This window comes from Anastrepha ludens, chromosome 2, assembly GCF_028408465.1.
Source record: "Anastrepha ludens isolate Willacy chromosome 2, idAnaLude1.1, whole genome shotgun sequence".
NCBI lineage: Eukaryota > Metazoa > Arthropoda > Insecta > Diptera > Tephritidae > Anastrepha > Anastrepha ludens.
Window position 1 is genome coordinate 60,935,288 of NC_071498.1, and position 25,801 is coordinate 60,961,088.

At 36.1% G+C, this 25,801-nt stretch overlaps 1 protein-coding gene across 1 annotated transcript in view; it reads right to left on the reverse strand.

Annotated features, from left to right (window-relative positions):
* Nucleotides 1–1,362: 1,362 nt before the first annotated feature.
* The window catches only part of LOC128871595 (zinc finger protein 205), a 44,032-nt gene continuing 19,593 nt past the window's right edge, over nt 1,363–25,801 (reverse strand). The window contains exons 2-5 of the mRNA XM_054113462.1: nt 15,966–16,106; nt 5,058–5,914; nt 4,893–4,989; nt 1,363–2,777 (exon numbers count right to left, since the gene is read on the reverse strand). Of these exons, the coding sequence (XP_053969437.1) occupies nt 2,635–2,777; nt 4,893–4,989; nt 5,058–5,914; nt 15,966–16,106 (1,238 nt within the window). The 3' untranslated portion in view covers nt 1,363–2,634. The remainder of the gene's footprint in view (nt 2,778–4,892; nt 4,990–5,057; nt 5,915–15,965; nt 16,107–25,801) is intronic.

The following is a 25,801-nucleotide window of genomic DNA, read 5'->3' on the forward strand; positions in this document are numbered from 1 at the left end:
CTGCAAAAGTAAACCGTCAGTTGTATTTATTACATGAACTAATTAAAATCTTCTACATCGCCCAAGATTTACGGGAAATTTTGTAAATCTGAGAGATTAATTTGATTGAAAACACAAGAAACGGATAATTCGATTTTTGTATTTTAATTTTGCCTGGTGCTCAAAACCAGCTGATTTCTACGCTCACTTTACAATAAGGCGAATCTCTTAAAGTTGTTATCGGTAAATCAGCTAATTTGTTTCTTTTCTTTGAATAAACAAGCAAAAGAAAGGGGAGTTACTTGTTTGTGAAGAAGAAGGGTAGGCGAAAGTAAGGGGAAACAACCAAACACAAGAAATTATATACACACACATTCTTCCTAGCCACGGCGTCTTCCGTATAAAAACGCAAACAAACTGCATTTGGTGGTTTTATATTAATTTGTGCTTTCACAATTTAACACACGGCACTTCGTTTTCATCAGTTTGATTATTTTAAATCTCACAAATCAGAATACTATCAAGCCATTCACTGAATTTCCAGAAACATGTAGTTTCTTTCCTTTTGTTTGTTTTGTTCATTTGCTTTGTATTGCGAAGGGAGCTGACGTCAGACTTGTCAAAATCGCGAAAAATAAAGTAACTGTTTTTTAATGGCGCTACCTTAGATACTCAAGTCGCCTTGCGTACAAAGCATTGTTGTTGGTCTAGTACCACCACCTTTTATGAATGCGCCTTGGCTTACTGGAAATTAACCCACGGATATTGAACAGCAAACCTGGAGTTAACTCGTTGCTGTGATAATGACCACAAGATTTGTTCTTTCAGGGATCTAATCGTGGTTTGTTAGAGAAATCGTAGAAATTGAAAATCTGTTATGAATAATAATAAAATTTAAATAGCACTCGTCGTTTAAATTTGGTTGTAATTGAAAAATGTATGGCTGTCGTGCTAATAAAGTTGATTTAATTGCATTATTTTTTTACATTAATGCGTATTCAGTTGAATCCTAACCTACAAATATTTATGTATTAGTTGTATGCTTCTATGTACGAGTATTTTTGTAGTTAAAATTCAAACGAAGTATCTAATAAGTAGTTACTTGAGAATTTTCAATACTTATTTTTACAATACTACACATTTTCTCAATACTTATTTACATTGCGTATACATATTTATGTATGCACGCGTATTATTTTTTGTATGCATATAATAAGAATTTTGCAGTACGTGTAGCCTTAGCAGTTCTAAAAAAATAACTCAATTAGTTAGGTGCGTGTTTGCTTAAATTTAGTATTTGCATATCTTTTATATAATATATGCGTAATACATCTTATATTTTCAATGTTTGCGTTTTTCACAAAGCATTTATTTGCCGTTGCTGCATTTTACTTAATATTTAGTAAATATTTGGTTTCATATCGAAGAAAAACGTAAACAAAACAGAAAAGCACAACAAAATTGGAATTATAAAAATCAATAAAAAATATCATATTAAATTATCGTTTAAGAATTGCACATTAAAATTTTTACAAGTTCGCAACACATAAAAAACGTTAAGTGTTTGCTTCAGTTTTTGCTTGCATTCGATTACAGGCTGCGTTCTCTTACATAGCTATTTCCTTTTTATGTTCGCTATTAGTCAGTGTGTCCACTTTCCTTTTCTTTGTTTAACTTATACACCTATTTTCAGCGAAATCGCTCGTATATCCTTCATTAATCATTCGTCTTGTTTAATGCGTTTGTTTTTAATATTCAGAAAAGATCACAGATCCTCTAAAATAATTCAAATAAAAATTGTTCACTAAATTTATTAAACTATTTTATCTTTTCTCCTTCAACTTATGCTTATATTCGTATCCATTTTATTTTTGAGTCTAAGTCTAAATGCGCTTCGAGTTTTGCGTACTTAACTAACGCATCCCCACCTACAATTGTATGTACATATGTGTGCATATGTGTATGCATGTATGTATGCACTCGTATGCATCAATGATAATTGTTTGCGCGTTCCTTTTCAATGAGTTGCTATTCGTGTGTTTATGTCATTATTAAGTATTTTCTATCATTTCATCAGCGTATATAAATATTTTATTTTTATTTCATCTTCGTCGTTTTTCTTTGTGTTTTTCTTTTTCCTAACATCATACATATTTTAAATAAATATTTTGTACATCAAAATTGCTATTAAACGGTTTCAGTTATAACTAGTTGTTGTAGTTGTTATTAGCGCTCAACTATTATACAAATGGAACGCCATATTTTCTTTTAGCTTTGTGCGATTTGCTTTATCATCATTCACACTCCTATGCAGAACTACTTTCACTTTCATCTTACGTAGTGCAAATCCTTTGAACAAAATTACTTTAATACATCAACAAAAAAAATGTATTTCTTGTTGAAAAATTGGAAAAAAAATCAGTTTCTTTTCATTCTTTCTATGGATTTTCTTTATCATCTTCTTTCATCGTTTAAGGCTTAGCAGGACAGTCAGTAAATATTCAGAGAAACTTCCAACTGCGCACATATTGAAGACAACAACTAACATCCCACACGCCTTTGACAAGCGCGCGTATGCATGTTGTTAACTTCAAAATGGCGCAGTTTACAGTGTGAAGTTTCTTTGCATATTTACCAAAAGTCCTTGTACGAACCTCAGGAACCTTGTATCGTATTATTTTGCACATTGTTGCCGCTACCACTGCCGGCGTTGACATTCTGCGCCGAGACTTCAGACTTGACGCGACGTGCAATGTGCGAGCGTGTATGCTTGCGCAGATGATCCTTGCGGTAGAAACCTGGAAATACAAAATGGAGAAAGTGGAAAGAAATGATAATAATAATAGCGCCATGACTAATTCTATGCGAACCAGGATAGGCGGACTTTGGCGGGGACCCGCCGGTCTGGAAATTTCAAAACATCGATTTTCTGTTTTTTCGGTATTTCGAAAGTATAGTATCTTAAGAATATACCGTGAAATTTTCATGCAGAAATTCCCAATATTATAGCTTTTACAACCCATTAACTACCTGTACCTGTACCTCAAACGTTAAACTCATTTATCTCAAAACGATTTTTTTCGGTCTGGTGTTGTCAAAAAAAAGAAAAACTATTCAACCGAATCGTCTGAAATTTTAATATATTGTTCACAATATCAATAGGTATCGTGCGTACTAGAATCATATTGTCATACTATTTCGTATTTTTTTGATTAAAAAACTGAAAAAAAAAAAACGATTTTTAGAGTGTCAAATTCAAAACCGCGCCATTTTGTGAATTTTTTTTGTTTTTATTCTAGTACGGGACATAACCACAGTCATACTTATCAATATTTTTTTTGGTTTTTGTGTTTCAGATAAATAGAAGAGCCAAAATGGACAACACCGTCCAGATCCAATTTTTCGGGAGGGTCAACTTCAGCGCCATTTTTGAAATTAGTAAAATTAAAAATTTTTTTTTTTTCATTTTTGTATGAAGATCGATATTTTCGCGTAAAACGTGGACATATACCAGCCTTAGAAAAATCAATGCAGGCGATCCGCAAGGCAGCATACTTTGACCTGTATTGTACTTGTTGTATAGTTCTGATTTGCCTGTTCCTAAATCCTGCAAAATAGCGACGTTTGCGGACGATACATGCGTCCTCGCTGCTGGCGAAAACGTGGGTGAATCTACTGCGAAGCTACAGGAATCGATGACTGTAATAACAAACTGGACTAGTTTGTGGAATATTAAACTTAACGACACTAAATCGGTACACGTAAACTTTACAAACAAAAGAGTTATCTACAAACCCATTCAAATATTTTCCGCAAACGTTTCGTATGCTTGTACAGCAAAGTACTTGGGCATGACATTAGACACTAAGCTCAGGTGGAAGCAAGATGTCAAAACCAAAGTCACTGAACTTAATTTAAAATATAGAAACTTGTACTGGTTTATCGGTCTAAATTACGCATTGGAAATAAATTGTTAATTTACAAACAAATCCTTAGGCCAGTGTGGACTTATGGAGCTCAACTGTGGGGATGCACCGCAAAAAGTAATGTAGAAATCATTCAAGGTTTTCAAAACAAGGTAATCTGGGACATTGTAAACGCCCCCTGGTATATGCGGAATGACGACCTACATAGAGACCTACAATTGCATACAGTCAATGAATGATAAATCTCTACGCTGTCAAGCATGCCAATAGGATTGAGCAACACATCAATGCTGAAGCCTCATCTCTTTGCGATGAAGCAATATATACTAGGAGGCTGAAGAGGACGAAACCACTGAACCTAGTGGTTATTAATAAGTAGATTCTATAACTACTCACAAATCTAACCTAATCTAATCTAACCGGAACGACCCAGATTTATGGACTGTCACTAAAGCAGCATTCCCCGTATATATTGTATATGGGGAACGTTTATGCTGCTACAAAAACAACATGAGAGAAACGATTGATGCGTTTTGCTAAATTCGGCCCAAATTGCTTAAGCGGTTATTGCTCCAATCAAAAAGAAGAAGTTAGTTTTTATTGATTAAGCTCGAAGGATTTCAAATATATTTATCTGAGCTTGAAAAGCCAGGTGGAGATCTTCTTATTCTGTCTGGAAGAAGCTTAAAAAAATTAACGAAAAAAATGTTGCATGAAAAATATTGCGAATATTGTAAAAAATACAATGAATGACTTGTTTATTTTTTCAATTAATTACTTCATAAGTCGGTTGAGAATTGCAGATAATGATAATTGAGAATTATTATTGATTATTTCAGTGCGATTACTGTTTGACCTAACTCAGCTATTTGTGGTGCTACACCAGTTTTCCATAGGAAGATACAAAATCTCTCTGACCTCTAGCTTCATCTTTGTCACATTTGTTTTATAAAAAAAATTCATTACTGAATTCCATTGTTCGCTTACCTTTGCCGCACTCGACGCACACATGCTTCTTCTCTCCGGAATGTATGACAATGTGCAAAGTTAATTGCTCTTTGCGCTTGAATGATTTCATGCAAATCTGTTGAAAAATAACAAAAAACCAAACATTGCTGACATTTATTTCACATTTTTCTGAGCTCAACTTACATTGCACACATGTGGTCGATCCGGTATGTGGGACAGCTTATGACGGGTCAAATGATCCTTACGCTTCAAAGCCGCATTACAGATGTCGCAAACGAATCGTCGTTCCACCGCATGTGAGATTACATGTTGTTCGATTAGACTGCGATCCGGATAGGCCATCTGACATTCGGGGCAACAATATAACGTGGAACCGTCCAACGCCTTGATTTCACGAATCTCACCCGGTTTTGGGCGTGGTTTCTTCTCCTTTGGTGGCTTCTTCTTTCTGGTCTTTTTCCCAGTGGTCGTAGTGGTACCACCGGTTGAGGTAGTCGTGGTGCCAGCCGGTGCAGTGCTTGTTACAACATTACCATTTGTGACTGTACCATTGGCGGTGGCGGGTTGACCGTTATTGGCTTGTACATTAACATTTGTGTTTGGTGGATTGCCATTCACACCCGGATGTAGTGATGCACCGTTGTTGGTAGCATCTGTCATATTGGTCATATGACCGCCATGTTCCATGCCAACAATACCACCATTATGATGTGTGGCGCCATTTGCTTGTTGATTGGACGGTGGGGCGAGTGCGACGCCGCCAAGTGCAAGACTCAAATTGGTGCCATTCTTGAGGACGTCACCCTTAAAACCCGATGGTGACGTATCCAAATTGCTCAAATTCAAATTCCCTGAGTTGATTTGTGAGCCGACAATACCTGAGGATTCCTTCTTTATTGTTTCGGAATATTTGAGGAAGTGTTGTATTGAGATTGGCAGTGTTGCAGATAGCAAATGCGATGAGTAATCGACGGTGTTGGCAGTATTGGCCAATGTTTGCCATGATTGATTGACATTCTGTAATATCTGTTGATTCAAAACTGGAAAAATTACAAAAAAATAAAAAAATCAGCCGAATTAGTTGGAATTGAGGCTTGTTAGGGGTTATATCTATTATAATATATATATTTTATATCTCTTTTTTAGACTTCTGTTTGAGTTTCACACTAAAATGATCAGCGGATGGTTTTATGGCGTTGCCAAAAATATTTAACAAATGCCCAGAATAAAGGAAAAGCGTCAAAAAATTTGTTTTGAAATTTTCTATTTTTGGCTGCCTAAAATCGACTCAATTTCCACTTGCGCAGACTGGTCTGTCGATTGAGACAAAATAGCGAGTAATCTTGGAGCTAATGGAATGCCTAGGAATTGTAAGAGTTTTTTCTAATATATTTTTCTAACCCATATACATACATACGTAAAAGGGGTCTGGAGCTTCGTATTTTTTATTTTTTTAATTTTTTTTGTTTTTGTTTATAGGTATGTTAGAGAAGAAGTAGTGGAAAAAGTGTATCTTTTCCCGCTATGTGGCGCTGGTGCCGAGATATCTTACAAATTGTGTTATTTGTCCGATTTACTTTCTACTTCGAAAATATATTTCTTATATCTGATGAAATAGTTCTGAAAAAAAGTAATCTAGGATCAAACTGGACATCCAAAATTATCGTCCAATCTTCCGCTCTAATCTCCCTTTCAAAAGCATATACAGGGTGCGCCATCTTCTATATCGGTATGTAAACGCTGAAAAAATTTGCCATTTACTAACCGATCGACTTCAACATATAATACATGTTTTCCTGACGAATCGAAAAGTATCAGTACAATTTCAACCATGGGTCGCTTTACACCGAAACAACGCACTGAAATAGTGACGCTATACATCGAAAATAGTCGTTCTATTGTTCTAAATCAACGCGCATATCGCAAAAAGTATCGCGGCAAACATGTAACGTCTGACAATACTATTCGTCGTTTGGTGTCGAATTTTTTGAGCACGGGACAGTAGGAGATCGTCAACATGCCGTTCATCAACGATCAAGACGTTCCAATGAAGTTGTTGAAGCGGTGCGGGGGAGAGCGTTGCCCAGAAGCCAACAATGTCGTATCGTCGTCGCGCGTATGTATTGCGTAAAGTGCAATTGACACTAAGAATATTGCCGACAGACCATTCACGTCGCTTGAAATACGGGCAAACAGTCGCTCGAATGGTTGACACTGAACCCAATTTTTGGATGCAAATTTGAATGACTGACGAAGCACATTTTAACCTCTCTGGCAGCGTGAATAAACAAAATTGCCACATTTGGGGAACTGAAAATCCACACGAGATCCATGAATCGCTATTGCATGACCGGAAAGTAACAGTTTGGGCCTGCATTTGTGCCAAAATCATCATTGGGCCATATTTTTACCGAGAAAACGAAACGGTCGATGGAAACCGATATCGATGGATGTTGGCTCATTATGTCTGCCCGCAAATGCGTGAGAAAGGTTTAGACGGTTACTGGTTTCAACAAGACGGTGCGCCATGCCACACTGCGAATGCAACAATTGAATGTCTGCAACGAAAATTCCCGGGACGTCTAGTGTCAAAAAGAGGCGACATCGCCTGGCCCCCCAGATCACCTGACTTAACCCCCCCGGACTTTTTTTGTGGGGTTATCTGAAGGCAAACATTCGGGCCGAAATTTACGCAATAAAACCCGAAATGCTTGACAAGGTGATGACAATCGCAGAAAAAAGATCGCAGTTTGTGATTGCTAGTAAAGGTGGCCACTTGATTGATATTGTACTCAAAACATAGTTTTAATAAATTGTAAATAACCAAACCAAAAAAAATACCTCACTTATACAAATCAGTTGTTTTTTTTTCAAAGTTATTCAATGTTTTCATACCGACATAATAGAAAGCGCACCCTGTAGATTTTATTATTACTAAGTCTAGGTCTCTGCTCGGTTTCCTAACGAGGAATTCAAATGAATTTCGGAAGCTTTTCATACTCAAGACTTTATATTTTTCATTTGTAAGGTCGAATCTTGAGTATTGTAGCATCATCTGGTATCTTATCTATTGTGGTTCAACCTTAAAAGTAGGAAAGGTCCAGAAATGCATTACAAGGTATGCCTTTTACTCCCTTCGTTGGAATTCTTGTTTGCTTGATAATAAAAGTTGGTGCATTTTCTTGGCATTGTCGACATTAAAAATGCGTAGAAAAATTTCATCGGCTGTGTTTATTAGGGACATAGTCATGAGTCAAATCAGTTGCCATTTCTTGCTTGGTCTGTTCGGGTCTTGGATTCTGTGACATGTTTTGTGAACATTATTACAATACGCATTTCATGACTAATGAATTGTATATACGTTGTCCGAGGCAGACTAAGTTTTTAAAAATGTAGATGTTAATTATATATATATTACACCCTTTATTAGGTGTTTCCTTTTGTGATATGCGTCTTGATGTTGTTCCACAAATGGAGAGACCTACCATTTTAAGGAAACTCCGAATAGCAAATGGTTATTTGGTGAGGAGCTTTTTCATGGAAGAAATACACACGGAGGTTTGCCATTGCCTGCCGAGGGGCGACCGCTATTAGAAAAAAATGTTTCCATTGTTTTGGTGTTTCATTCACGGATATTCGAACCTGTGCACTTACGAATGTATGTTAGGCCTCTCATTATTGTTTACTGTTTGTTAACGATGAAGATAGCTAATTTTTTGGCGATGTCAATTGGCCGCCAAGATCATGTGATTTGACACCGTTGGACTTCTTTCTTTGGGGTTATTTGAAAGGAAAGGTGTACGTCGATAAGCCAACAACAATTCAAGAGCTAAAGGATGAGATAATTCGGCACATTAACGGCATAGAACCCCAATTATGCCTCAGCGTCATCGAAAATTTGGACCATCGGATGGAGGTGTGCCGCCGAGACCGCGACGGCCATTGGGCCGATATTTTGTTCTATACGTAATTGAGTCATACCAATATTATCATAATAAAGAGAAATGACAATAATTTCCTAAAAAAATTGTATTTTATTCAAAATCGACACAGGCCCTTGAAACTTAACCACCCTTTAGTTAAAATAGTTGTAAAATGTAATCATGTAAAGTGAAACTTGTATTGTATTATTGTATATTATTTAATTGTATATTATTTCGTTTATTTTAATTTTATTGCTTTTGACACTGGCCATTAAGCGATGTATATAAATCCTGACCAAATTGTTAAACAACATACTTAATGTCAATGGACAGATGTACCTATAATATAAATGGGAAAAGCAAAAAAAAAAAAAAAATTTATGTTATTTAATTTTACTTAATTTTATTATATTTAGATTTGATTTAACTTTATTTAGTTTTATTTAACTTCATAAATTTTTTTTTATTTTATTATATTTTATTTATTTCTGGTTTAATTATTGTGTTATATATTTTGTATTTAAATTTTTGGAATTTTTATATTAGTATATTTATATATATAGGTATATATAATATATATTAATTATATAAAAAATTATTAAAACATGCACTTTCTCACCGAAAACGTTTTGGATCGCTGTAACACTGATGCAATATCTAGTGCAAAAAGCTTCGAACTTATAGCTCAACAATCTGTAAGTTGCCTTTTATGCTAATAAATATTTTACATGGATCCTGCACAGGTTGGCTAGTTGGCACTCCAACAAACAGCAGGATGTTAATTTTCGAATTAGCACAATAAAAGAAATAAAAAGAAAAAATGTCAAACCATTTGGGCAACCTACCCCAACAATAAAAGGGAACGAGTGCTCATTCGCCTTCTTGCGGTAAGTCATACACATATACATACATACAAAGGCACATACTGCTTGAGCTGATGGATTGATTTAGTACAGCGTGGCTTCCGCTAAGGACATTTATCGCAGCCATAAATTATGCATGTGTATAGAGCACATCCACATAAACGGCACATTTTATGTTCTATAAACTTTGTGCACGACAAACACAAACACAAAGTATATATTTATACATAATGCCGCAATATGCTCATGTACATATGTATGTATGCGTGTATGTATGTGGTTTCATACAAAGTTTTGGTTGAATATCGAAAAGGATCAACTTAAAGTAATCCAACCACGTGTAAGAAACAAGCCATAAGAGCAGAAAGAAGGAGAGGAAAATAATGTTTTGCACAAAAAGAAGCACTTTGAAGAAATGGAATTTTAGCGTAGTTTAAATGCTACAAAAAAGGGATTACATTAAAGTAACAAAAGAATAAGAGAACAAGGAAAATATTTTACCCACACCTATGCGTCAAAATTTTACCATAAGACAATCAGATAGACAGACATAAGTTCATGCTTGTGTTTAGGGAAAAATACAGGCATACATACAAAATGTTGTAAAGTGTGTCAGTAATATCAGCATACAAACATAACTATAAAATTCCGTGCACAAACACATACTTATACATAATGGACTAAAATGTATGCGTAAAAATATTTACCGACATAATGGGTGATTTTTTCTATATTGTTCCTCTTTTCAAACTTTGCTTACTTTATTAGCTTGGCACTTAGTGTTTGTAAAAAGTTCACATTAAATTTAACGCATCTGTCGATATAATTTTGTACCATAAACAAAGGCCTTTTATCGCGCTAATAACCGGCTAATGCTGACTCTCATATTGTCAATCGTATCAATTTCATCAGCTTGACGTACTTGCACAATGAGTAGACCAAAAACGACAAATAGCGTGCCTTAGGCGACCAATTTTTGAGATGATTCCATCGCCAAAAGCTCGTTTAAATAAAATGAGGATTCCTATACAATTTTGTTGGCATCACTTTGATGAAATGAGACTCATCCCCGAAGGAGATTTAATTTCACGTTTTTTTAGCCCATCCTATAACGTACGACTCAAACCATACTTCAATGATTTCAAATCTTGCACCAGTTGCATTTTATATGACTGTGTAGGTCAAGATTTTTTCACAAAATTTTCATGTAGTGGATGGACAGAGGTCAAGTTGCTGAGCAAGTCGGAAAACATGAGAGCATCGAATCTACTAATTGGGGTTCTCGGTCTTACTCACATCTACACTACATCTTATGGTATAGTGAAGAGAATCGGGAAAAACATGTGCGTGCGCCTATTTGGTTAGCTTGTCGGACAGATATTTTGTTCCACATGCTTGAAAAAACACCCCTTACATAAAAATGTAATACAAGAAAAAATGGCATGAAATTGTGTTTAAAAACAACTGACTGGCGCAGCCACGAACATATTTGCATACAAATATCAAAACCTTTTAACCTTTTAACGCCATTCGCCTCCACCCAGCTGTAGGCTAGGCACCAAAAACGACCCAACCGGCGCAGGTTTGATAACTTTTGCAAGCTGCTAAAAAAACGCACGTTTTCTATTTAATGGATTACGAGCACGACTGAGGCTGAGACGACGAAGGCGGCGACTGGCAGACTGTTGGTCATAAGGGTTAAGTGGGGTGTACAAAACCGGAGCAAATCAGCAATGTTGTGGTGGTTCCGATGGTTAGGTGGCCATATGACAACAAAATTATTAGGCACATTTGATAAACAGCAGGCAGAGGGGAAAGCAGGCCGGCTGGCACAAAGTAGCAGTTATATATATGTATATGCCTAACGATAATGTGCGTCCTTGAAGTCTCACACGTTCTTAGGACATATGTATGTAAGTATATTTTTATAAGTTCTCCGAGTTTGAAGTTTTGATTTTGTAACTGAAAGGTTGCGACAAAGGCAAAGGTTCGGACTTTTATTTTTTAATAGTTTCGGGCCTAACACTTTCATCCTTCGGTTACTGAATTCAATTTTGTTAGGACTTTATTATTTGATTGAGGCTAAATTTTTGTGTCAGTATTTTTCGGTATTGATCCATTAGACATGTCAATAATTAAGAAGCGCCCCTGTAGCTCAATTAAAATTTTTTAAATATTAAATCTTTGTGTTCCTGCTTTCATAAATCATGTATCACTTGTAAAAACATTGTTTGTCAAACCCTCTGTTGAATCCTCAACATTTTTGCGGCAGAAACCCATGATGATAATAACAGGTTTGCTCAGTAAGCAGCTTTTTCCTTTTCTTCCTTCTCTCATGACAAATCGGCTCCCTCAGCAAGACACTTGATTACTAGCTCTAGAACTTCAACTACTCAGTGATAAAAGTACCATTGGAATACCTTAGGGCACGAGTAAACAAATAATCAAAAATAACATTATCCAAGAGGTCAATAGATCATGGAGAGATGAAGATACACGTGTAACAGCTAGGCTACTATGGCCGCAAATAAACAAGAAAAGGACAAAGGAATTGCTTAACCTCTCAAGAGATGATATAATTGTCCAACCCTAAGCTAAAATCAGAGCAGGTTGTCTAGGTAAATACTTCTTCAATTCTCTTAATAAGAGCCACAAAATGGTTCAACGAAGAAAAGTAAATGGGGTTCTCGTGTAGTATAGTGGTATCACAACGGTCCTGTAAGGTCTAAGTGAGTTGGTCGTACAGACCGACTACCACCATAACCTAACCTAGCATTTAACAAAGATCTAAAATGGGGAGCAGGGTTGAATAATCTCCACGAAGATGCGATAGAATATAATGCCAAATTCATTATAAGGAAGCTGGGAATGACGGAACATGTTTCCAAAGAGCCTTCACATGGATGGATGAAGTTTCCAGTGCACGTGAATGCCAGTGCCGACGTCAAGAAGCTTTCTTCCAAAACAATAATGTATCTATTAATTAAACATTTCCACAAATAATTTAAATAAGTTTAGGTAGTTTGTCAATTTGTTAGTAATGTAAAAATAATCGTGACTTGGGGCTCAAAACTTCAAACTTACGTGGGCAAAGCATAGTAAAGTAAGGCGTGAGGATGTTCAAAGTTTTAGTAGTTTTTAGTCGATTAAGAATTCATTTCTTGCTTAGGCAATTTCGCGAACGGTTTTAAATTTAAAAATTAATTCATAAGACATAATTCTTGGAATAAGTTAAATCAGTCGAGCAGTGATGGTAAATGTAGGGAAAATTCCCTACATGTAGGGATTTTTGTCGAAAAAAGTGGGTGTAGGGAAAAGAAGGACAGATTTTGTTAAATTCTGTAAATATAAGGAATTTTCAAGAAGGACAGAAAAAAATTTGAAATAGCGGGAAAAATTAAAAAAGTTCATTTAAAATAAAAATCCGCAGTAAGGTTTCATGCCAGACTTTTTTCTTTATGGCAGAATACTTTTAAAAGCGTTAATATGGCAACATTGCCGTTTTTTTCTTCGTTAACCCTAACGTGATTTTTTCTTCGCGCGAAAATTCTTAGTTTTCTGGTGCTTTTCACTTTTGAAGTAAATTTTCAAATAATTTAGTTTTAGCTTTTTTTATGTTTAAAATGCATATATACATATATATGAGTTCCTCCGTTCCGACTGACTCTTCGGAGGAACACCACTGACTCTTCGGAGGAACCCACTCTTAAAAGAAACCGTGCCAGATTCTAAAAAATAAAAACTCTGCATTGCTTTAAACAGAACTGAATGTAATGAGAAAGTCTAATTTTTAGTCTTTTTGCTGAATTTTTCTTTACATTTGTGTTTATAATATAATAAATATGTGTACTTATATATATTTGAAATAAAATTTGTTTTTATTATGAAGTGTCAAAATAGCACCAAGTCCAAAACTTAAGCAAATAATTCAATTTTGACGTTGCAAGTGCCTCATTATAGTGTAAACACAGGAGAAAAAATGTTAGGAATTGTATATGGAAAATTTTTTGTAAGCGTAGGGAAAAGTAGGGAATTTTTTTGGGCTGTGTAGGGATTTTTCAAAAAATCATTTACCATCACTGCACTCGAGGAGAACATGTTCGTGTGTTAGTTTAGAGTGACCGAGTCTTAGACGTATGAAAGTTGTGATCTGATGTTTGGAAAGGGAAGTCGGGAATAGGGATTTTTTACAATCAGGATTTATAAGGGTGTATGGATGATTAAACTGAGACCATTCAACCTTTTTTAAGTGGGAAGAATGGAGGTTGATAGTTTTAAGGATGTCATTCGAGGAGAATGTGTCGAGAATGATCGAGGGGTTGGAATACATTTCCAGGGATGCCTATATGGCTAGGTATCCAAAAAAGCTTTCTTTTGTTAAGTTTTTTCATTAATTTATCCCTGTTTCAGCAAACGATCTGATTACCATGAAAGATATTTTTAGCGCTAGACAGACTGACAAGCTGTCTGTACATATTAAGAATTTTCCCTTATTATTTGTTGTATTCTCTGACGCTTAAAGGCAGAAAAAATGGAGCTATTCAGAGTCAGCCAACCGTTGCATATTAGGCTTCTGTCATTCTCTACCATAGCAAAAGTTGTACCATGTCAGTATGTGAACCATCGGTGAAAATCGTTACCCTTTAAGGACTGCAAATTAATTATTTTCATAAAACGTTCTATTAAAACTACCGCATTTGTGTTAAGTTTACTGAGAGCATGAAGGTGGACATTTATTGATGCAGGAAGGAGTTTCCAGGGGCACTGACTACTAATTTTCGAGCAAGATGCCGGTAAAGATATAACCAGTTTGTTGCAGTTGCAGATGCAACGACGGATGACCGACCTTCTATCAAACTATAACAGTTTCCGTTGTTTTTAGTTGGCATAATTCAATTTCAGATTTATCTTAATTTTCCCCCCCTTCTTTTTGTCTTTATCGCTCTCTTGACCTCTATCTTCGTCTCTATTTCTATAAGATTCTTTATCTCTCTCCTTTCTGCTTTATCTTTATCTTACCTTTATCTTTATTTTTCCCCCTTATCTACATATTCTCTTTGTCCTTATATTCAGTATATAAAGTAACTTTTTCTTTATTTTTATTTTTGTCTCCTTACCTTTGGTCCCATCCCTCTCTCTAGCTCTATCGTTGTCTCTATTACTATTCCGTTATTCATCTTATTTTTTCTTTTCTGCTTTCTATTTATTTTTATTTTTATCTTTACCCTGACATTTATCCCTATCTCTATCTTTATTATTTTACTATCTACATATTCACTTTCACCGTAGTCATTATTTTCAGTAATTAAATTGACTTTTTATTTATCTTTATTTTTATCTCCTTATCTTTGTTTTTATCCCTCTTCTATCTCTAACTTTGTCTCTATTTCTATCTCGTTCTTTATCTTAATTTTATCTTTTTTATTGCACTTTATCTGTATCGTTATATTTATCTTTTTTTTTATCGTTACGCTCATATTTATCCCTCTCTTTATCTTTATTCTCTTCCTTAATTACATTTTCACCTTCACCTTTGTCCTTGCATTCACTATTTTAATTTACTTTCATCTTTGTCTTTACCTTTATGTATTTATTTTATTTTTATTTGTATTTTTATTTTTATCCTTTTCTTCATCTACATATTCACCTTCATCTTGATCTAAATCTTTTTCTTGAACCGTAAGCAGCGGTAATCCAGCATCAATATTAAAGCATACATTTAGGAGTACATATTTCGGCATTTGATTTGGTGTCATTTTAGAATTGCTTTTTTCGCTATATATTAAATTAATCTGAAATTTGATTAACTTTTTTGGGTGCAGCATCAAACCACTTTTCGTTTGATTTATACTTTTTTCTACCTTAAAAATATAGTTCAGCCGTAAAAGTGATGTAAAGAAACCATAATTGCCCATTTAAATATGAGAAGATGTTAAATGCATCTTTGAGATAAAGGGAAAAAACATCGAATACCTTTTCAAAAAAGCTTCTACAACGTAAATTTCTATGCTGACCTTTACTCGAAATCTTATTATCAGTACAACTCAAAATGTTTATTAATTATATTCTTCAAAGCACAGAAAAAACGAACTCAAAGGCAATTGGAAAAGCTTTTGAGTGCTGAAAAGGAAACAACAGCATTTTTATGACAATTTTTCAATGTTTCGAAAGCGGTAATTAAAATAACGGACTTAGAGATTTCGCAAAAATCCTTTTCGGCAGGGTGCTAAAAGTTATTTTCAAACATTTTTTTATCTTCCTGGTTCATAAATCGATATACACTTTTTTGAGGCCAATTGATTTACCTTCTTCACGGTCGCGCTCTATTTTCGGATGTATCTTTCCTTTATGATCCACTGAGTTGAGAAAATTCAAATCGGTTTGCGGCTGTGAATATGGTATGGATATATTTTGTCCGTATTGCATTGTATTATTGGCAGCCGAAACTGAAAGTAGATAGAAATGACAACGAATTAGTTAAGAATAGTGATAAATGAAGTGGAAAAAGCAAAAAGCAAATGGAAATTCGGTCAATATGGCAAATATGGAAATTTGTATGTGTGAGGTATAAAAGTTTGACACTGTTATAACACCACAGACATACAAAGTAATAAAATTTATTACACATTTTTTATGGTTGTCTGATTCTTCTTATTGCACGCGATAATTGATTTTTTTGCCGGAGCTACACCGTAATTATTTGTAGTATTTTCTTTATCTAAAAATTAACTATAAATTTTTACTATATAAATCACAAACTGAGTTTTTGTATGCACAGCATTTGAAGATGAATCTATGCGTGCGATTTTAAACACCAGCACCACCGTTCGACTAATAACTGACTGGCTGAGTGAGCAGCTGGTTGCTTGGTTGGCTGCTAGCCTGAGACTCGCCAGTCATGTATGTATGTATGTATGTATGTGCACAGACAGCTGGGAATCCACAATGCGACTGTGTCCCTACGTCACCTCAAACTCGACATTTTGCCGGCAATCTGTCGGCGTATACCGAAGAACGAAACGAGATTGGCGAGACGAAGCAGGCTAAGTCATTGATGGAGGACAAGGAAAATGAGAAAATTAAGGTGGTCTTTGGAAAACCAGTCGTTGCGGTACGGGCCCCCAAACTCGAAAAATATTCTTATATGTTTGTACGCGTATACCTTTAGTCATGCGTGCTTTTCATATACACGCCTATGCATGTATTCGTGTAAAATTACGTGTGCGCTTTCGGCAGCCTAAATCCAGACGATGGCACCGATGATTATGACGAAGTCGAGAACGACGGCGAAAAATTTAATATGCAAAAAAAGTAGTGCCCAAAATCCCATATGACCTAGCCGCTCCCGCGTTACCGGCAACTATGGTGGAGTACTTACAGATGCCTAAAAGTTTGTTGTTGCAGCTAAAGGCGAGCGATCAGCTGCCGATTTATAGCGCAACTAAGGGTTGCCAACAAGCGAGCAAAAACGGCGAGCCGAGATGCCGAGGTGCCGCCCGAGCCATCTGCACTGTTGGATCATACATACATACTAACGGCGACAAGCTGCGTCAGAACACGCATATAGCCAATTTGGGCTGCTTGATGGCTACATACAAACATACATACTTATATTCGTAGTATATACGCATCTACACATTCCTTTCTGTACTGGTTGCTGGCTGGCTGGCCTGTACTTATACCTATACATACATACTTGGGTAGAGCTATGATTGTTTGTATCCATAATATTTATTTGGCTCGTCGTGACTGCCAAGGCCATTCGAGCGATTGCGTTGACGCGTGCATGAATATGTATGAGAGCATGCTTGTGTGAGTGTGTGTGTGTGTGTGTGTGTAGGTGTGTGGCACCTATCAACAGTGCCGTGCCGAACCTTCAGCTGAACGACAGTTCGGCAGCAAACGCCCCACCAACATAGACACCGAATGTCTGCCAAATGTCCCAGTGATGTTTGGTCCCTAAGGGGGAAAGCAGGGATGTGAAGGCATACACACAATAAATTTAAATGTATAACTATACGTCCATATATATGCAGGTATGTATATTTGAGCAATTTGGCTGTAATCAGTAGAACGCTTATATAGGAAAACGGAAATAGAAAAGCCGGTTGTTTGTTGGTAGCGTCGGCAAATAGCCGATATCTGGGCTCTGCTATGCTCCGCTCAAATGTTACGTATACGCACTGTCGTCCGACCAACCAGCCAACGTGTGCTTCTGCACACACTTATGCATACATTTTACGGTCGGCATTCATGCGATATTCGTCTAGAAAATCTGTGTGGGTTTTCTGCTAATTTTTTTTGTTTTTTTTTTCAATACACTTCATATACTTTGCAGCATGGCTCAGGCTGCTGTTGTCAATTACTTATTTTGTTTTCCATTTGCTTTTTTTGAGCAATTTTGGTAGGCACACTTTTATATAGGAAACGTGTCGCTACGCATTTATACATTCATACATATACTTCAGTGCTTTAAGGACAATTTATGGATACATATATACATTATTTTATGTATAATTTTGTATGTACACAACCGTCGCGTCGGCTCATATGTTTCACGGAAGTTTTTAATATTTCATTAGCAGCTGTAACTTTGGTGCTGGCGCATGTTTGTAATTTAAATAGAACATTCATGTGCTGTCTTATGTACTGAAGTAATTTAATAAATAAATCACTCGGAAGTTTGGCTGCGTACAAGAATACTCACATACAATTGAACATACTGAAGAAAAATTAATAAAGGACATGAAATATCTTATAATCTTAAAGTAAAAATACTTATGCTGCCAGTATTCCCATTTGATTGTTTCTTTCTATATTCAGTATTTTTTATAGCTCACTGTCTAATAAACCATATAAATACACATTTTCAAATTCTTATCAAAAAACTAGAAAAATGTCTCGCACTTTTCATTCCAACTCTACGAGATTGAGATAGAATGTCTAAAAAGAATTGTTATCTGCAGTTTTATACGAGTAGCAGATTAAATTTTGGTACAATAAAGTGCAAGTTTCAAATGGTTAATTTATGTATTTTTTTGGACAATTCTTCTTCCTGATGGTCTTGTGAATTTACTCCATATAACGAATGTTTACAAAATTTGTACAAAAAACGAAAGCTTTTACTTTTTAATTTTGCTGTTTGCTCTTTCTCAGATAAGACATGCAGGACTACAACTCAACTCAACAAATGAAGAGGCATGAAATTATAGTCGCTAAATTTGCAAATTGCACCGATTTAGAAATCTCAAATTGTCGTGCATCGTGTAAGTGCGCTCGTTCATTCATTCATAAGGTTTGCCGTAAATTGAAGGCATCAGGCAGCGGTGCAGAATCTGTTGCAAAACGCAAAAAATACGAGAAAGTTCTCACACTGTCTGATCTGCAGAATTTATTCAACAAGCGCAAGCGATAATTGAAGAGGACCCTTCAAAGTCAAACCCTTGCAAGGGAAACATTATTAAATAGGTCTTATCCAGCGAATTGTGCATGAAGATCTCTGGTATAAAACCTACGTTATGCGCAACCGTAGTCGAATATGTTGGTGCGTGACTACTATTCGGAATTCGGAGAGAACGTAGGTTCGAATCTCGGTCAGAGACCATAATGAACAAAAAGTTTTTTCTAATAGTGGTCGACCTTCAGCAGGCAATGGCGAACCTCCGAGTGTATTTCTGTCATAAAAAAAATATCTACTGTTTGCAGTCGGCTTGAAACTGTAGGTCCTTTCATTTGTGGAAGAACATCAAGACGCACACCACAAATAGGAGGAGGAGCTCGGCCAAATACCTAACAAAAGTTAAGTTTATTTAATTTTTGGATACGAAAAGAGTTTTGGTAAAAATTTTGAAGTTGTCCTTCCGCATTCATCTCTAAGATACGTCCTTTCTGAAGTTTTGCTGACATAGGAAGAACAGCGTATAATTCCTCAAGACTTTTATAAGAAATGTTTTGCTTTTCCTGCATCTTACTCAACTAAAAGTCGTTTTAAACTTAGTTATAGTTTTACTCTTCAAATAAAAGTAAACGGAGTTATTGGTGGTTTTTAGTGTTATTTTTCGTTTTAATATAAAAATAAATACCTTTGAAATTTTGTTGTTCGCCTTTCAAAACTGAGTGAAAAATGATAGCAACGATAGCACGATGTTTAAAAAGACGAATCACAATAATGACAGATTGTTCTTTTGTAATCCTATGGAAGTTTCTGTTGTTACGCATACAAAGTTTCCAGCCACTGTTATGGTTTTAGGTGTAGTGAGCAACAAAGGACATGTCATGCCACCACACTTCTTTACTCAATGATTTCGAGTGATTTCTGCTGCATATATCGAGGTTGTAAAGGCAGTAGTGAAACCCTGTATTGATAGTGTACGCGGTGATAAGCCATACATCTTTTAACAAGACTCTGTTCCTTCACACGAAACGATGGTGACATAAGATTGGATGGCTGAAAATTTCCATGACCACATAACACCGAACTTATAGATCCCTAAGGTAATAGTCTGGTGAAATACCCATTTTTTATAGATATTTTTTAGGAATTTTTTTTTAAGAAAATAAAATGTGATCGTTTTGATTTTATAGTATGTTATTATTGGCATCAAATGGTATACAAAAATATTTTTTTGCTTGACAAATTTTTTTGTAGTAGTGTCGCACCAAAATAAGCGTCTTAAAAAAAGATAGGGAGCTTGTTTGGCTCTTCAGACATCTGAAACGAAAAAGTTTTTTTTTTTTTTTTTTTTTTTTTTTTTTTTTTTTTTTTTTTTTTTTTTTTATTATTTCTTCCATAAAATATTACACCTGTCGTTAGACAATAAGTAATTTGATTTACAAAATGGAATGAGAGTGATATTGAAGGGCCAATGCCCCCAATCTCATTTAGAAGAAATATATACATATTATTTAAAAACAAGTGGTTAACAATGACAAGATCTGTTGGTGTTTGACGTTTAAGCCGACTTTGGGTAGATTTTTCTTTATTTGGTAGTCTTCTCATCATAGGATTTGTGTGCGTTAATAATTTATTTATGTGTCTTCTGCTAGCGCTTTGTATTGTTTCATCAATAGTATCGATGTCAAGGTCGCGATGAATATCTGCGTTAGGTATGTACCAAGGTGCATTAGTTAAGGTCCTAAGTATTTTAGACTGGACTCGTTGAAGTATACTTAGATTACTTTTTGCAGCAGTGCCCTAAATCTCAATTCCATATTTCCAGATTAGAGCAATTATCGTTCGATAAATAAGTACTTTATTTTGCAATGATAGATTGGACTGAGGTCCAAGTAGCCAGTACAATTTCTTAAAACGATTTTTAACTTCATTTCGCTTTTTCTTTATATGCTCCTGCCAGTTTAATTTCGAATCGATCGTAATACCCAGGTATTTCGCTTTGGTGTCAATATTCACGTCAGAATTACCAACGCTAACTGGTTCAATGGTTGTCCTTCGGTTTGTGTAGTTTACTTGTATTGTTTTGTCGGCGTTAATTTCGATGTTCCATTTTTTGAACCAGTTTAATGTCACATTTAATTCGTTTTGTAAATTTTGTTTTGCGACTTTTGTATCTTTATGAGATACCATGAGGACTGTGTCATCTGCAAATGTTGCAATCATGCTGTTTTCTGACTTCGGTTCCGGTAGATCAGCCGTGTACAATAGATACAATGTTGGTCCTAAGACACTGCCTTGGGGAATGCCTGCGTTCATAGGTTGAATGTCTGAACATGCGTCGTTATATTTAACATAGAATTTCCTGCCTTGGATGTAACTCTTAAGCATAAGGTAAAAGTCATTAGGTAGTTGTGTTTTTAATTTATGGAGTAACCCAGGGTGCCACACTTTGTCAAAAGCTTTAGCTACGTCGAGGTATATGGACATGCACACTCTTTTTTTATTCAGGTCGTCATTAATTTTGTGAGCTACTCTATGAATCTGTTGGATTGTTGAATGGTTTTTCCTAAATCCAAATTGGTGTTGGGGTATCAGATTCATGCTTGTTATAATAGGATTTATCTGGTCAAATAATATTTTCTCGAAAATTTTTGATATTGTCGGTAGTAGGCTGATTGGTTGATATGATGTCGCTAGTGTAGCGTTTTTGTTAGGTTTCGGGATCGCCATAATTTCAGCTACTTTCCAGGTACTAGGGAAATATTTGAGACTTATTGCAGCGTTGAAAATATTTCTTAGATAAATTATTGCCTTGTCAGGCATATGCTTCATAATTGTTCCCGAAATTTGATCGTATCCAGGCGATTTATTGTTCTTTAGAGTTTTTATTAATTGTTTTATCTCCGTAAGTGTGATTTTTTTAATTTGCTGCTTATTCTCGTTTGCTGCATAAGTAAGATTTATGTCGTTATTATTATTTTCAAAAGTATCTTTAACATGTTGAGCTAAGACCGTTGCTTTTTCTGAAGAGGTTCGGGCCCATTTCTCTTTAGTTGTTTTTAAACTGATTATTATTCTGTAGGCTTGTCATTCTGGCAGGTGCTAGCATGGGAAAACTGCAGTCTCATTTCCACCCGAAAAACATAAATTTTTTTTTTTCAAAAGTCCGCCATTTTGTTATTTTTCAAAATATTTTGGACACATCTTTCCAACGCAAAGAGGCCTTCCTCTTCCTCTGCTACCACCAGTTGGTACCGCATCGAATACTTTCAGAGACGGAGCGTTTGTATCCATTTGGGCGACATAACCCAGCCAGTCCTACGTCTATGTCGTCGTAAAGCTCATACAGCTCATCGTTCCATCGCCTGCGATATTCGCCATTGCCAACGTGCAAAATCTTGGGCAGAATCTTTCGCTTAGAGAGCCTTGTAGAGTGTTAGTTTTGTTCGTCCAGAGAGGACTTTACTACTCAGTTGCCTACTTAGTCCAAACTAGCTCTTGTTGGCAAGAGAGATTCTACATTGGATTTCACGGCTGACATTATTATCGGGTTAATGCTGGTTCCTAAATATACGAAGTATTTTACAACCACGAAATTATAACTGTCAACAGTGACGTGGGTGCCGATACGGGAGTGCGCCAACTGTTTGTTTGTAGACATGGGGTACTTCGTTTTGTCCTCGTTCACCACCAGACACATTCGCTTTGCCTCTTTATACAGTTTGGAGAAGGCAGAGCTAAGAGCTTTATAAAAATTCGATACATTTTTTCATAAAAACTGTCAACCTTTTAACCGAATACGCCTTATTTTAAATTTATCTTTCTCCCAAAATATTTCACTTTCCCCTTTTCGTTTAATATGAATTTCACTCGGAAATTTTCCTTCTGGCGAGAATAGTAGCTATTCTCAATCTTCATCTTATTTCTATCTTCAATTAGTTTTGAAAGGCGAACAACAAAATTTTAATTTGTAAGGTACTTATTTTTATATTAGAGAATAACACTAAAAAGCTCAACTAACTTCATTTATTTTTATTTGAATAGTAAAACTATAAATAAAGTTTAAAGCGTCATTTAATTGAGTAGAATGCAGGAAGAGCAAAACATTTCTTATAAAAGTCTTGAGGAGTTATACGCTGTTCTTCCTATATCAGGCAAGCAAAACTTCAGAAAAAACCTATTTTAGAAATGAATGCGGAAGGCTAACTTCAAAAGCTTTACCAACACTCTTTTCGGATCCCCCCTTCTCAAAAAACCTCAATGATGCACTAAATTTAGTGATTTGTGGTGATAGTCTTGTTTTGTCTTGAGTGTAGTAATAAATTTTTTAGTACATCTCACAAATATTTAAAAACTTCAAACAGTAAATTACTTTACGCTTACAAAGTTTCAGTTAGCACTAGAATTGTCCCTCAGTTATCTCTTAGTTGCCCGTTGTTCTACGTTTTGTTATTCTTCACGTAAAACTCGCATTGCAATGGATGCATTTTAAATTTGATCAGAAATGTCAATCAATCTATTTTACTTAATAATTTTCAGCTTTTCGTATTATTGTGGTCGAATAATTCGAAGAGAAATCCTTAATACATATTTTCCTATCTTGCGAATAGAAAATTCCCTGTGAATTTTTTTCGGGCGTCACTCGAGCTCTTCGCCGGTATATATGGTGACTGATTTCTGATAACGACACAATTGGGAGCGATGATAATTTGATGAAGGAGTTAATTGTCTCTCGGTGAATGTCGTAGGTTGTCGGCCGATAGACCATCTGGTTCAGTTGTTGCCATTTGTATCATATTAATTCACCTTATCTTTTAGCATAGGGTGGTGGGTTTGATATGCCTATAAGGTGGATTAGCTTCCAGCAAGAGTGTGTTGGGGTAGTATAAGGGGTGGCAACTGTTTGCAAAGTGTTGTATTTGTGCCTTGAAGGGAAGCATAAGGGTGTAGCTGTGCACCCTTCTAAATTTGAGCGATATAAGAAGCCACCTTGTCGCAGTTTATAACTTCATTTATTCCGTTCTATTAGCCCACGACTATAAAGTTCGACCTGCAGTTTAAGCAGAGCAAAGTTCCTTTGCTTCTGCTTGAGTGCTGCCGGTTAGTCATTTATGGAATTTGATGCAGCTCTGTCCAGAGTTTATGATTGTGATTGCATGCTATGAACTGTCGAAGGTAAATACAATGCTAAGGGCAGGGTTTCCGGTGGCAGAATTAGCTAAATTAAAGAAGGATTACTAAGGACAACAGTAGATTTCAATAGCTATTACAAAGAGTGCGGATTTAATTTTTTAAAAAAGTATTTTTTTTAAATATTGAACGTTACGTCGAATATATATTCTTGAAATCTGGTCTCCATACTCCTCGTCACTGGCTGGAGAAGTGATGCCGTATGCCTTTAACCTCGCGAGCCATATTTTCTTTTAGTGCTGAGATGGGCACTGGGTTTGCTTCATAGACTTTACTTTTGTGGTACCCCCACAGAAGAAGGTCCATAGGGGTAAGATCGGGCGACCTGGGTGACCAAGATATATCACCGAAACGACTTATAATTTGATAAGGAAGAAATCACGCAGTATCGCCATGGTGACTCTGGACGTGTGCGGCATAGTGCCATCTCACTGAAACCATGTGAGGGTACTGAAGGCAGGATGTTCTCTCGTTAGTGGCAGAAAATAATCAATCAGCATGCGCCGATAAGAGACACCGCCCACAGAAATACCTGCCCTCGACAATGTTCAAAAAACAACAAACCGTCACTTAGGGACTGTGTAGTGGCTGTTGATGTTTTAATAGTGGGCTCTGTCCATTAGGCGACTAATAAAGATGATTTTGCAAGGCAAGTGAAATGAACCCATTTAACTCCAAAATATAGTGTTTATGGTATGAAATCGCTCTAATATACTCGCAAAAATTTGTATGCGAATTGTAAGCGTTAGGCTTAAGCGCTCATTTCTCAATATTTCATGCACAATAGTTTTTGAAAGTCCCATGGCTGCCACTCTCATGCACACGTACAGACGCGTGAAAACTTGTAGCTACGAATTCAATATTTTTATTTGTTCTCGATGTCCGGCTGGACCCCGTCCACAGAGTGGTTGCCACCAAATTTATTTCTCGGAACCTTCGCACCCAAATTTTTACTTGAGGGGTTGAAGTCTAAGCTCATTCCTCGATATTTCATGTACAATAGTTTTTGGAAGTCACAGTGCAGCTGCTCTCTTGCGCACGGACAGAGCCGGATGATCGTGCAAACTTGTCGCGACTAGTTCAATATTTTTATTTGTTCTCTATGTCCGGCTGGGCTTCGGCCGAGCGCTGCTTGCCACCGAACAAGTTGCTCGGGAACTTCGCATCCACGAGCAAATCAAAACTTCGCTTGGGCCCTCACGTAAACGTTGAATACAAGAAAAAAACTACGACGAGCAGTTGCCCACGAATCATTGGGCTTGAAATACTCTCAGATTGCTAACGCAGGTGATTCGTCCATCCAATGACTAAATAACTCGCCCGAATTACGAAGCTAACGCGGTTTCCTCCCAGCTCATACCCTCACCGATTAGGAAGAAACTTAAAACTTAAATCCAAAATCTGCCACCAGACACCCCGTACGTACCGGAATGACTTGGTTTCACCCATTCAAGAACTTTTATTTCAGTAATTTAACTCTTTTATTATTGTTGATCGTTAAACCTCCCAGTCGGTGTGAAGGTTGCACCCATAGCAGCTAAAGTCTGAGTCATCCAC